Source organism: Archocentrus centrarchus, chromosome 14 (genome assembly GCF_007364275.1).
Source record: "Archocentrus centrarchus isolate MPI-CPG fArcCen1 chromosome 14, fArcCen1, whole genome shotgun sequence".
Taxonomy (NCBI): Eukaryota; Metazoa; Chordata; class Actinopteri; order Cichliformes; family Cichlidae; genus Archocentrus; species Archocentrus centrarchus.
Genome location: NC_044359.1, coordinates 1,737,845 through 1,751,285, shown reverse-complemented (window position 1 = coordinate 1,751,285; position 13,441 = coordinate 1,737,845). Strand labels below are relative to the sequence as shown.

Sequence of the window (13,441 nt, the reverse complement as noted above, 5' to 3'; positions counted from 1 at the left end):
CGTCCACCGGTGAAAACTCCGACATACTTGCAGCAAGCTGAGGGGATACAGGAATACCCACCCCAGCTCACCGCCTCTCATGACTGCAGCTCCAGACTGGAATAGAGTCCAGCCCGTCTCCAGCAGACTGGTTCCAGAGCCCAGGCCATGCGTTGAGGGGAGCCCGACTATATCTAGGTAGTATCTCTCAACCTCACGCTCTGGCTCCTTCACCACCAGAGAGGTGACCTTCCATGATCCAGTAGCCCAACTTGATAGTTGGGGATTGATCCACCAGGACCTCCGCCCATGGTCGCTATCCCAGACACATTGTAATTGACCCCTACAATGCCTCGTGCGCATGGTGGGCCTACACAATAATAATAATAATAATAATAATAATAATAATAATAATAATAATAATAGCTCTTTGGGAATTACCTGGTTGGTGCAACAATACTATGTTATTCCTGTCATGTTCGCAAGCTGCATCTGTAAACTGTACTGGTTTACTTCCGGCGCCGCGCGAGCAGGCAGCCAGTTTCAGCAGCTCCGCACTAATTCCGTGTTTTTTCTCATTTTGTTTAGTATTAGATGTGTTTTTGTGTTTCTGTATCTTCTGCTCTTTTTCCTCATGATGGAGCAGACTTTTTTCTGGAAAACTTTGTTTTTATTTACCCTTTTTATGGTGTTTATGTTTGGAGACTGCGAGAGTGGCCACGCTCCTATTGTTTACTCTCGGGACCAGCTGATCTCCATCAGGCGCTCCGCTGTGCCTACTCCTGCTGAACGACTCGATATTCCCCGCGAACTGAGAAGGAAGAGACGCGGGAGACGTGCGGGCATAGGTCGTCGTTGCCAGGGGAGAAGGTACAGGCCCGTCATCCCGTCCATCATCATGGGAAACGTGAGATCTCTTCCCAACAAAGTGGACGAGCTGGCGGCGCTAACGCGACATCAAAGGAGCTACCGGGAGAGCAGCCTCATGTGCCTGACGGAGACGTGGCTAACCGAGCTAACCCCGGACTCACACATAAACATGGACGGCTTTCATTTGATCCGTGCCGACAGAACCAAGGAGAGTGGTAAGAAGAGGGGCGGGGGTCTGGCTGTGTTTGTGAACGATAGATGGTGCAACTCCAGACATCTAACCATCAAAGAGACGCTCTGCAGTAAGGACATTGAACTGCTCGCTGTTGGTATGAGACCGCACTATCTTCCTTGGGAGTTTTCACACGTTATTGTGATAACTGTGTATGTGCCGCCCTCTGCTAACGCTGCTGCAGCCTGCGATGTCCTCCATGCTACTACCAGCAGACTCCAAACACAGCACCCACAGGCCCTCTTTCTGATCTCAGGGGACTTTAACCACGTCTCCCTGTCCTCCACTCTCCCCACCTTCACCCAGTATGTCACCTGCCACACCAGGAATACCAACACACTGGATCTACTGTATGCCAACATCAAGGAGGCATACAGCTCATCACCTCTGCCTCCCCTGGGGGGCTCAGATCACAACCTGGTTCATCTCCAGCCTGTGTACAAACCCTTGGTACACAGAGAACCAGTTGTGACACACACAGTGAAGAAATGGTCTGAGGAGACTGAAGAAGCTCTGAGAGACTGCTTTAGCTCCACTGTGTGGGAAGAGCTTTGTGCCCCTCATGGGGAGGACATCGACAGCATCACGGACTGCATCACTGATTACATCAATTTCTGCGTGGAAAACACTGTGCCCACCAGGAGGGTACGGTGTTTTTCAAACAACAAACCCTGGATCAACTCTGAAATAAAGGCTCTCCTGAAGGAGAAGAAGAGAGCCTTTAGATCAGGAAATAAGGAGGAGCTGAGAGCCGTGCAGAAGGATCTGAGAAGGAAAATCAGGGATGGAAAAAACATCTACAGGAAGAAGATGGAGGACCAGCTACAGCAGAGCAACATCAGTGGGGTTTGGAGGAGTTTGAACTCAATTTCAGGCCACAAACCAAGCCCTAGGGTTGTGGGAGACTTAGAGTGGGTTAACAACCTGAACCAGTTCTTTAACAGGTTTGACCAGCCACCCACCCCTCCCCCAGCCCAGTCCCCCCTGCTGTCAGCCCCACCATCTTTAATGACTGCCAACCTTTCTTCTTCTTGGGACCTCACACCTCTCAGCTCTCAGCCATCACCCACCCCCTTCACTTCTGAGGACTCCATCTCACAACCCCCATCCCCCACCTCCATCTTGTCCCTCTCAACTCATCATGTGAGGAAGGAGCTACGTAAGATCAAGGTGCGAAAGGCTGCAGGTCCAGACGGCATCAGCTCCAGGCTCCTGAGGTGCTGCGCAGATCAGCTGTGTGGCATCATGGGATACATGTTCAACCTGAGCTTGAAGCTGGGGAAAGTACCACAACTGTGGAAGACCTCCTGTGTGGTACCGGTACCAAAGACCAAACATCCAAAGGATCTTAGCAGCTACAGGCCGGTAGCCCTGACATCGCATCTAATGAAGACCCTCGAGAGGCTGGTCCTCAACCATCTACGCCTCATGGTGTCGTCTTCGTTGGACCCGCTGCAGTTCGCCTACCGGCCTGGCATCGGGGTGGATGACGCCATCATCTACCTCCTGCACCGAGCTCTGACCCACCTGGAGAAGCCTGGAAGCACTGTGAGGATCATGTTCTTTGATTTCTCCAGTGCTTTTAACACCATCCAGCCAGGACTTCTGAGAGACAAGCTGGAACTGTCAGGAGTGGACCACCACATCTCCGAGTGGATACTGGACTACCTCACTGACCGCCCACAGTACGTGAGGACACAGGGCTGTGTCTCTGACAGGCTGGTCTGCAGTACGGGGGCCCCACAGGGAACTGTGCTGGCACCGTTCCTCTTCACCCTCTACACTGCAGACTTCTCCATCAACTCCCCACGCTGCCATCTGCAGAAGTTCTCTGACGACTCTGCCATAGTTGGCCTCATCACAGGTGAGGATGACTCAGAGTACAGACAGTGGACTCAGGACTTTGTGGACTGGTGCCAGCGGAACCACCTCCTGATCAACGCCGCTAAAACCAAGGAGCTGGTGGTGGATTTCCGCAGGCGCAGACCCACCACACGGACACCGGTGAACATCCAGGGAGTGGACATTGAGATAGTGGACTCTTATAAGTACCTGGGTGTTCACCTAAACAATAAACTGGACTGGACTCATAACACTGATGCGCTCTACAGGAAGGGTCAGAGCAGACTCTACCTGCTGAGAAGGCTGAGGTCTTTTGGAGTGCAGGGGACACTCCTGAAGACCTTCTATGACTCTGTGGTGGCATCAGCCATCTTCTATGCAGCAGTATGTTGGAGCAGCAGCTTGTCTACAGCTGAGAGGAAGAGGATAGACAAGCTCATCAGGAAAGCCAGCTCTGTCCTAGGATGTCCTCTCGACTCAGTGCAGGTGGTGGGAGACAGAAGGACTCTGACCAAAATAACATCACTGATGGACAAGGTCTCCCATCCCATGCATGAAACTGTTGCTGAGCTGGAGAGCTCCTTCAGTGACAGACTGCTGCATCCTAAATGCACAAAGGAGCGTTACCGCAGATCCTTCCTCCCAGCAGCTGTAAGACTTTATAATCATCACTGCTCCCAACAAAAACCACAATAGCCTACACAATGTAGGATAATATATAATATACTGTAAATAGTCCGGCCTGTTAAGGTTCAACACACAGGCACATCATGTACATTGTATATAGTGTTATTATTATTAGTAGTAGTAAGGTTAATATTGTTTGTTGATTTTATATATATTCTTTTCTTAATAGTGTGAATTATTATATCTTTATTTATATTTATAATAACTGCGGCTGCTGTTACACCCAAATTTCCCCTCTGTGGGACAATAAAGGCTGTTTCTTCTTCTTCTTCTTCTTCTGTCAAACTGTGTTATTGTTCTTGTAGATTCAGTTAATGAATGGGAACAGATAATGTGTTTTTGTGACAGGCTGCAGGTGAGAAAATGCCTTTAGATAAAATTTTATTTTATTTACTTGTTGTTATGTGTGTGACACAACACTGTTTCATTTCTTGAGTTCAGTGTCTTTTTATGGTTCAGTGATTCATAGGTCAGAGCTAAATGGCTTAACAAAGAAACTTTCCTCTGAAAATGGTCAGCTAGAATGGCTGGACTGGAAATAGGTGAAAAAGCAGCCAACTTTTATAGCCCTTCAAAAAGCCTGGAGAACCATTGCTCAAGACCACTTTCAAATTTTAAGAAAGTCTAGCTGCTGAAGAAACCACAGCTGGTTCAGGACTGCCACACAATACTGTATATCACTGCTCTGCAGACTATAGGTTTTTTGTCCCCAGCCAACTGTCCACATGGATCCAAGAAGACAGTGCATGTGCTGAAGACGTGCATTGGCATAAAGACTGTTTGTTTATGAAGGCATGATAGGAACTCATAACATTTCCTACACAGACAACATTTCCTCATTCTTCTGCTGTTCCAAACACAATGATCTTACTGTCACAAACAAACTGCAAGCGGCTGACAACCAAAGTTTCAGAAATCTGAAAAAGGTTGTTAATTTTATGTTCTTTCCTTTCAGTGTCTACAGTATAATTTTTTTTTTCGGGGTGGGGGGGTGTTAGAATGAGGAAGTATTCATAGTTCACTTGGAAAACACCTAAACACCTACCTGCCTTTACATACTTCCTGGGAAAACAATAGATATATTCAGTATTGACCAGCTCAAAGACAGAGATTGCAGTATGATTCTTGGCCAAGTCAGGAACAAAACACTCGCATTTTACATTGTCTGGCTCAGGAAACACAGTCTTACTGTACCTGAAGGGCCAGGAAATAGTGGTGTTGGGGGTGGACAGCTGAGCAGCAGGGGATCAGTTAGTCCCAATGCTAGGTCCGAAAGGACTGAAGAGAGCTCATCAGAAGTGATGCAGGTCATGGGCTGATGGTTTTGCTTCTGCAGTGGGAACCCAGCAAATGTGCTCCAACTGCTCCTTCAAGCTGAAGTCCACGAGGTCCATCCATGGTTGCATCATTCTGCCATATTTGAGAACGAGTGAAGACCCCAAATGCAGACTCATAGGCAGACATCAGTCTAAAACAACCTTTTACTGAAGGTGAACCAGAATCAACGAATGTACACAGGTATACTTGAGAACACAGGAAGCTAAGAAATAGTATACACAGGGAACAGTAAATAGACAACGGTAAAACAAAGTGAGGTGACTAAGGACTATCAGGAGACTCAGACAATTAAAATACAGATTTCTAGGAATCTGGCTTTAAAGAAAACTGGCCTAATTTATTAAACCCCTGCAAAACATGGCTACAAAGAGGTATCACCAGGAAGCAGAGTTGCAGTCTTACATGCCTCTCTGCAGCTTCTCTCCTCCTGCCATCCCCCCAAAGTGCCCAAAGACAGTCCTGCACCCAGACTACCAAAAAACAAACCAAAAACCAGTGGAAAAAAAACAAAACAAAAGACAATTTAAGCATCAAAATTAAAAAAGAAAACACAATATAGCGTTGTCAACCGCACCAAAGAATAAAACAATTAAATATGGATTATTAAACATTAGGTCTCTCTCTTCCAAGTCCCTGTTAGTAAATGATTTAATGATTGATCAACATATTGATTTATTCTGCCTTACAGAAACCTGGTTACAGCAGGATGAATATGTTAGTTTAAATGAATCAACACCCCCGAGTCACAGTAACTGTCAGAATGCTCGACGTACAGGTTAAGGAGGAGGAGTAGCAACAATCTTCAATTCCAGTTCAGAGGTGGTACTGACATTCTGTACTTAAGTAAAAGTACAAGTACTTGTGCTAAAAACTACTCTGGTAAAAGTTGAAGTATTGGTTCAACTTCTGTACTCAAGTAAAAGTAAAAAAGTACAGGCTCTGAAATCTACTCAAACTAAGAAAGAAAAAGTAGCTCTTTGGAGGACGTTTCTATCTCTTTTGTACATCTTTCTCCAACTGAGTGAAGTTATTGCTCTTTCTTTTCTCTCCCTGGAAATACAGCAGCTGTTCTTTTAGCTAGCAGACACACTGTGTGACTAACTGCAGACACTTTTGTACTTTACATTTTTCTGTCACTCATTTTCTGCATCGTTCCAGCGTTTAGCCTCTATGTAAAGCGAAACTTCCTCTAGTTCTTTCCAGTGTCCGCAGGAGCCTCTCCCTCTACTGTGTGGGGTCTGCCCCCCTCCCTTCCCCATTGTTGTGTCTTCCAAGAAAAAATATGCTCACAATCAGGAGCCAGCTCCCACACTGACAGGAAATGCAAATGTGTCTCAGATGCGTTAAACCGAAAATAATAAGCTTATTTTAAAAAATGTAAAAAAATTAGATAATACAGACATTTGTGTAAAAATGTAGGAAGTAAAAGGAAAAAGTAGTCAGAAAAAAAAATACTCAAGTAAAGATCCCTGAAAAATCTACTTAAGTACACTAATGAAGTCATTTTTCTTCATTACTTCCCACCTCTACTCCAGCTTATTAATTAATTAAAGACCTAGACAAAGTTTTAATTCTTTTGAAACTCTGACTCTCATCATTGTCCACCCTAAATTCAAAAAACAGTTTTATTTTATATATATATTTTTTTTATTTTATACTATTTTATTTTTTGTTGTACTTTTAATTTTACTGCTTTTTCCATCTGCCCCTGTCTGATTTCTCAGACTTTTTATCTGATTTAGTGCTCAGTTCAGATAAAATCATTCTAGTGGGTGATTTTAACATGCATGTAGATGCTGAGAATGACAGCCTCAACACTGCATTTAATCTATTGTTAGATTCAATTGGCTTCTCTCAATATGTAAAGGAGCCCACCCACCACTTTAATCATACTCTGGGTCTTGTCCTAACATATGGCATAGAAACTGAAGACAGGGGCCTCTGCCAGGTGCTCCCAGCACACCCTCATTATATGTTTGTTGTCATTGCAAACGTCACAAGCACAGTGCAATGAAATGCAGGTAGGTCTCCCAGGTCTGTCCAGTATCCTGCAGCAGCTGACAGCTCAGGTCCGGTCTTCAGCCAAGTGTCCAGGATATACCCAGTGATGGTATAGTTACCTTGGAAAAGTAGTCCGACTACTGATTACTCCTTTAAAAAGTAACTTAGTTACTTTACTGATTACTTAATTTTAGAAGTAACTAAGTTAGATTACAAGATACTTTATTAGTTACTTTCAACAGCGGCCGGTCTTGTGCCAAAAAGTGATCGTCTGTCATAAAGTGATCCTGATGTTTCTGTGTGTTTTTATGTGTAACACACAGAATAGAATAGAATGCCCTGACAATAAAGGCATTCTATTCTATTCTGTGTGTTTTTATGTGTAATGTCTTTGTTTATATTGGTAAACAGAGTGCAGTCAGCATGATTTATGAAGGGCTTATATATAAAATGCAGAAATAACCTGTTTTTCAACAATCTTTAGGAGTCTGTGTTATTGTACCTACATTATAATCAATCCAGAGATTTTTGGCGACTTCAAATATCTTTATAGATCTGTGATGTTATATTTGTTGTGAGTTCTGCAGCTTTCTGATCCAGGTTTATATTTAAAAAGACATTTTAATTTCAGACAGTTTTTACCTTCATTAAAAAATTAATATATAAAAGTCACTTTGGCAAAAAGTTCATGACAGCTTCTACCTTGTGACAGAAATGCTGTTTCTCACTCAAAATTACCTGATATCATTCATGAGAGATATATTTGATATATGCTTCACAGATTATAGGTCATCAAGTCATTTACAGCCATTTAAATATAGGGAATCGCCTCGCTAGCTGTCAGCTGACCGGGCTATCGAGGCTCGCTTTAGCCGGAGAGAACGCCCGACTGCCGTCACATCATTTTCAACTCCCCTCTGGTTATCGCTGCTGAGTGGAAGTTAAACACACATATAACTCACTTAGAAATTAATCTTTCACTCAGCTGTATTCCTTGATGTTGAAATGTGTCATGCTTGTTTTAACAGCTTATTTTGAATAAAATATTATTATGACCTGGGGTTGCTGCAGTTGGTCAGCTCTAGGTTCAGCAACATTATGTGCTCGAAGGATGAGGTCAGCTGAATATACTGAAAGACCAGGTTATTTCATCAATGGATTTTTTCTTCCCTGATGGCACGGACATATTCCATGATGACAATGCCATTATTCATCGGGCTCAAACTGTGAAAGGGTGGTTCTGGGAGCATGAGACATCATTTTCTCACATGGATTGGCCACCATAGAGTCCAGACCTCAACCCCATTGAGAATCTTTGGGCTGTGTTGGAGAAGGCTTTGCACAGTGGTCAGAATCTGCCATCATCACTGAGAGATCTTGGTGAAAAATGAATGCAAGACTGGATGGAAATAAATCTTGTGACATTGCAGAAGCTTATCAAAACAATGCCACAGCAAATGCATGCTGTAATCAAAGCTGAAGGTGCTCCAACAAAATATTACTGTGTGACCTTTTTTTTTGGCCAGGCAGTGTATAATATAGACTAGGCTATAAATATTGCATAGTCATGAATCTTTTTATGCAGTTTTTTAGTCAGTAAAGTAGCTAAAACCATGAAGACAATCTGGCTGTTACAAGTGACAGGCTATCTGTTAAATCTTTTCTGCCTTTTCAAACAATATTTCATCTACAGGTTTTGCCTCTTTTTTTTACTTTACATGATCTAATTAAGGAAAGTTTGAAAACTGTATTGTAATCTGATAGCTAGACATTGTGTATAACAAAAAATTCCATTATACTTTTGTGTTTATATTAGGGCTGGGACTCGATTAAAAAAATTAATCTAATTAATTAGAAGCTTTGTAATTAATTAATTGAAATTAATCGCATTTTAATCGCATTTCAGTATTTAACATGAGAAATATTGATTTAAGTTTGGTTGATGAATGAATGAATATACATAAACAACCAGGGGCTGGCTGGGGTTAAAATTCAGCCCGGGATCTTGGTTTGGAGAGGCAAACCGACAAACCATAATTTTAAGACAAGAGAACTTTATTTGCAGGTGTGGACTGCACCTGTGGCCACGAGAGCTGCAGCTGCTGTGCTTAATTGGGTAAAAAAATAAATAAATTCTGATCACTGGCCGTTCGGGAAACCTCCCGATGGCCACCACGCCCCTGTCTGAATGAGTTATATCTGTGTTTAACTTCCACTCAGCGGCGAAAACCAGCGGGAGGTTGAAAATGATGTGACAGCAGTCGGACGTTCTCTCCGGCTAAAGCGAACCTAGATAGCCCGGTCAGCTGACAGCTAGCGAGGCGAGCTGCTGGTAGAACAGCGGCAACGGACAGCTCCGAAAACGGCAGAGCACTTTTTGCAAATAAGCAACATGAATGGAGTAATGGGCTGAAAGGAGTAAAAGAAGTATCACTGTGAACAGCCTTCATTGAACAGACGAGGTGGATTACGTCACCAACTTACACCTGCTTACAGCGCTGTTCTGAGCTCCCTCCCCAGGTGCCTCAACCCACATTTACACCTTTGTTCAGGTGATCTCAATAGGTCACATGATACAGTGGGGCAAAGTCCCAAATTGGTTTCACCCATGATTGTAATGACCCACACCTCCTTTCACACTTTGGTACATGTGATTATGCACATAAACAATAGAGGGTCATAACCACCTCCGGGGGACTACACCCACAGGGGTTTAAATACCTGGGTCTCTACCTTTTGGTTTGAGAACTGAAGAAGCCTTTGGGATGAGAGGAGGAACGTCTTGAAGAAACAAACGGAAGTCCAGTCGCCCTTATTCAAGCTCCAAAGAACTGAATGACTGAGAAACTGCACAGACAAGGGTTGAAATGTTTTTGGTAGGCAATGCACTTGACAATTCTTTGGCCAATCAGGCCTCAGACAGTGAAAATTATAATGAGACAGTCATTGGAGAGAGAAGGCAGGTTGTACCAGGCCAAATCTGTTTCAGATGGAGCAGATGATGCCTTAAACAATCCTGTTGATGATATTCAAGACACACGCAGACACAACCACATCATGAAGAGAGCAAACCTGTTGATGATGATGTCATCTGTGAACCAAATTATACCCCATCCTATGATGAGTCCTCTGATCCATAAAATAGTAAATGACCTCATTCTTATATAGTGCTTTTCTGCTCTAGCTGAGCACTCAAAGCACTTCATACAACATGTTTGCATTCACACATTCATACAAGCACTTCCTTCTACAGCTAAGTCCTTACTAGCTAATATTCACACACACTCATACAGTTGCATTGGAGAGTAACTTGGGGTTCAGTTTCTTGCCCAGGGACACTTTGGCATACAGACTGGAGTAGCTGGGAATCGAACTACCAGCCTACTGATTAGTAGAGGCTCTGCTCTGCCTCCTGTGTCACAGCCACCACCATGAAGACAAAACGAAGGCAGCCTAATCATAGCAATAAATCCATGTGAAAGCGCTTAATCATGATGAGTTCCTGACACTGAATGCAGGTTACTTCATTAGCATCAGACCAGGCAAACAAAGTTAGAGAGCTGACTGCATGATTTGTGTGTGTGAAAATTTATAAATATCACATTATCAATGTTTAGTTGAGTTTTTTGTGTTTCCTGAAAAACCTGAAAAAATGGCTTAGGCCATTATTTAAACAAGGTGACGACATTGAAGAGTTTACCACTGGGGGGCGCTGTTAGAAGGAGCTCTAATCGATTTCTGATGTTTTGATAATATTTTTATGTTAAGCTGAAGTTGGTTTCCGATTGCAGCGTCCAATTCGGGAAATGGCTAAAGGGCCATTCCACTTAGTTTTTCGCTACCTTCAGCATCTTTAATCTACTCTAGTTAAAAAACTACAACACCTAGACACTTCAAACCTGGACTAGATTATTCTAAACTGATAGCAGAATAATTAAAAGCAAGTTTGTAATTTGTGAAACTTCAATAAAGGGTGAATTCAGCACTTTTTATGCATCTGCACAGCCAGGAGGATTCCTTCTTTTTCCCTTTTTTAATTCCCACTGAGACTCCTGATGTAACTATCTCCCAAACAGGAGAAAGGCTGCAGGTTCAGAGTAACCAAAGCCTCAGACTGAGTCAAACATCAGAGAGGAGAGGCTGCAGAGATTGCTCAGCAGAGGATAACATCTTTGCTCAGATTTCAAAAACTATTAATCAATGTGGAAATGATTGTTGTGACTGGTCAGAATCAGCCCATGAAAACGTAATAAATGTCAACCTTTTTAAAAGAAGGAAACATATTTCCCTTGTGGGACCAATGAAGTATCTACCTATCTATTTAGTTTTCTAATTTAATTATTTTTTTAAATGAGCTAAAATGAAAGCCTAATGTTACACCACCTTCTTGACAGTGTAGAACAAACCTGATGACACAAACTCCCAGAAAGCTTAAAAGTCAACCAAACACATCCAAAAATGCAAATCACAGACCCCAAAATCAGCTGAAACCCTGTGTGCTCATCACAATAAACTCGCTTTTCTCACTTTATACATATTTTTTAATTATTGTGCGTAGCATTGAATTGCTAAGCAGCTGAAATGCTCTCACACACACGAACAGAGGGAGAAAATATTTGAATATTTGCTGATGTACTTTGTTCACTGCAGTCACAGCTTCCTGCCTTTAACAGTCTCAGTTTTTTTTTTTTTCCTTGTTTGCAGAGGAATTTTTCCAAAACACGTGTTGATCAGAATTATTGATAGTCTAGTACAGGTGCAGGCTTGTCTGCGTCACTGTTTATCAAGATGTGGCGTAAACCAAATTAGCCAGCAGGTGTCGCTGTGGAGAGGGTTTCAGGTCGTTTCGAAACTTCGATTCACTTCCGGCACAAACGGTTCAGCGCTTCGCAACATCTCGTTCAGTCCATCGCTATTAAATATGCGAGCCTCATAAAAATACACACAAAGCTGTGCTCGTGTCAGAAGGAAACTCTCACCGAGCCGCGTCCTTCACATTAAATAAGGCGCACAGGATGAAACGAGAAGACGCTGTCCGAGCGTTTCCTTCTCTCCATTGTGAGACTGCGCAGTAACGACCTACCCTCTGAAAATGGTGAGCAACATCTCGACCAATGACAGGCGGGGAACGGCACAGCCTGAATTGCATGCAGGGAGAATAAGAGGAGCCGCTCTGTCGCCAGCACAGCTCATTCTCTGCTGTGAAGTAGTGAAGAAAGAAAATGCCTGAACCCGCCAAGTCAGCGCCCAAGAAGGGCTCGAAGAAAGCCGTGACTAAGACCGCCGGCAAGGGCGGCAAGAAGAAGAGAAAGACCAGGAAGGAGAGCTACGCCATCTACGTGTACAAGGTGCTGAAGCAGGTGCACCCCGACACGGGCATCTCTTCCAAGGCCATGAGCATCATGAACTCGTTCGTCAACGACATCTTCGAGCGCATCGCCGGTGAGGCGTCCCGCCTGGCTCACTACAACAAGCGCTCGACCATCACGTCGAGGGAGATCCAGACCGCCGTGCGCCTTCTGCTGCCCGGTGAGCTGGCCAAGCACGCCGTGTCCGAGGGCACCAAGGCCGTCACCAAGTACACCAGCTCCAAGTAAACTATCCTGCTGTCAAGCAGCAACCCAACGGCTCTTTTCAGAGCCACACACCTCTGCTCAGAGCAGATTCTGCATTTGAGTGCGACTTTAGCAGTAATATGTAAAGTCTAAACTCTGGTCCACTGAACAATCCCCACAGATTTCAATAAGAAATCAATTTGTTGATCACATGATGGCGAAATTTAGTGTAGCACAGTCTGTTCAGAGCACAAACCACTAAGCTTTGCAGCGCTGCAACTGTTTGTGTGAGCTTCATTCACACTTTTTGACTCACTGAAAGCATCAGTGTGAACGCATTAAACTTTGCTTTCTTTCTTATTTTTGAACATTTCCAGCCTGTGTGAGGAAAGCTAACATAAAAGGAACATCATTTATTCAAGGATGTTCTGTTGTAATATATGATGGTGTGCGCCTTTATTTAAAATAAAGCTTTCCATTTCTACTTCCATTTTTCATATTTCAAATCAAATACACAGCTAGAGTGACCTCACTGACTTCCTGCATATTTACTGAATATAATTATGCGATTTTCATTTAAACTGTTTACAGAGAAATGATTAAAACATTTGTCTGCCTGACAGACAGGTGTACTGCAAGATTTCTTTTTCTTTTCTTTTTTTGTATAAACTGCATTAGAAATACCTATGGGGGTTGTTTATATATTTTTTAAATACATATGAATACATTTTACTTATACTTGATGCCGCGCAGTAGTAAAGACACCAGGTAAAATCTGAGGGGCTTCTTATGCATTTTGTCACTTAAGCGCACACTTTGGTTTAGATTTAAGTTATGTGGAATAAAACTGTAAACTGTCATGAAGGTTTTTTGATGTGTGTTAAACATCTTTTATTAAAAAAAACATAAGGCAAATAATCAACAGGTTCCACGTTTA

General features: G+C 43.1%; 1 protein-coding gene across 1 annotated transcript; it reads left to right on the top strand.

The window, feature by feature from the left end:
• Nucleotides 1–12,154: 12,154 nt before the first annotated feature.
• On the top strand, nucleotides 12,155–12,548 carry LOC115791991 (histone H2B 1/2). The gene has a single exon (XM_030746309.1). It carries the CDS (start codon nucleotides 12,172–12,174, stop codon nucleotides 12,544–12,546), a length of 375 nt encoding a protein of 124 aa, XP_030602169.1. The 5' UTR covers nucleotides 12,155–12,171; the 3' UTR covers nucleotides 12,547–12,548.
• Nucleotides 12,549–13,441: the final 893 nt, after the last annotated feature.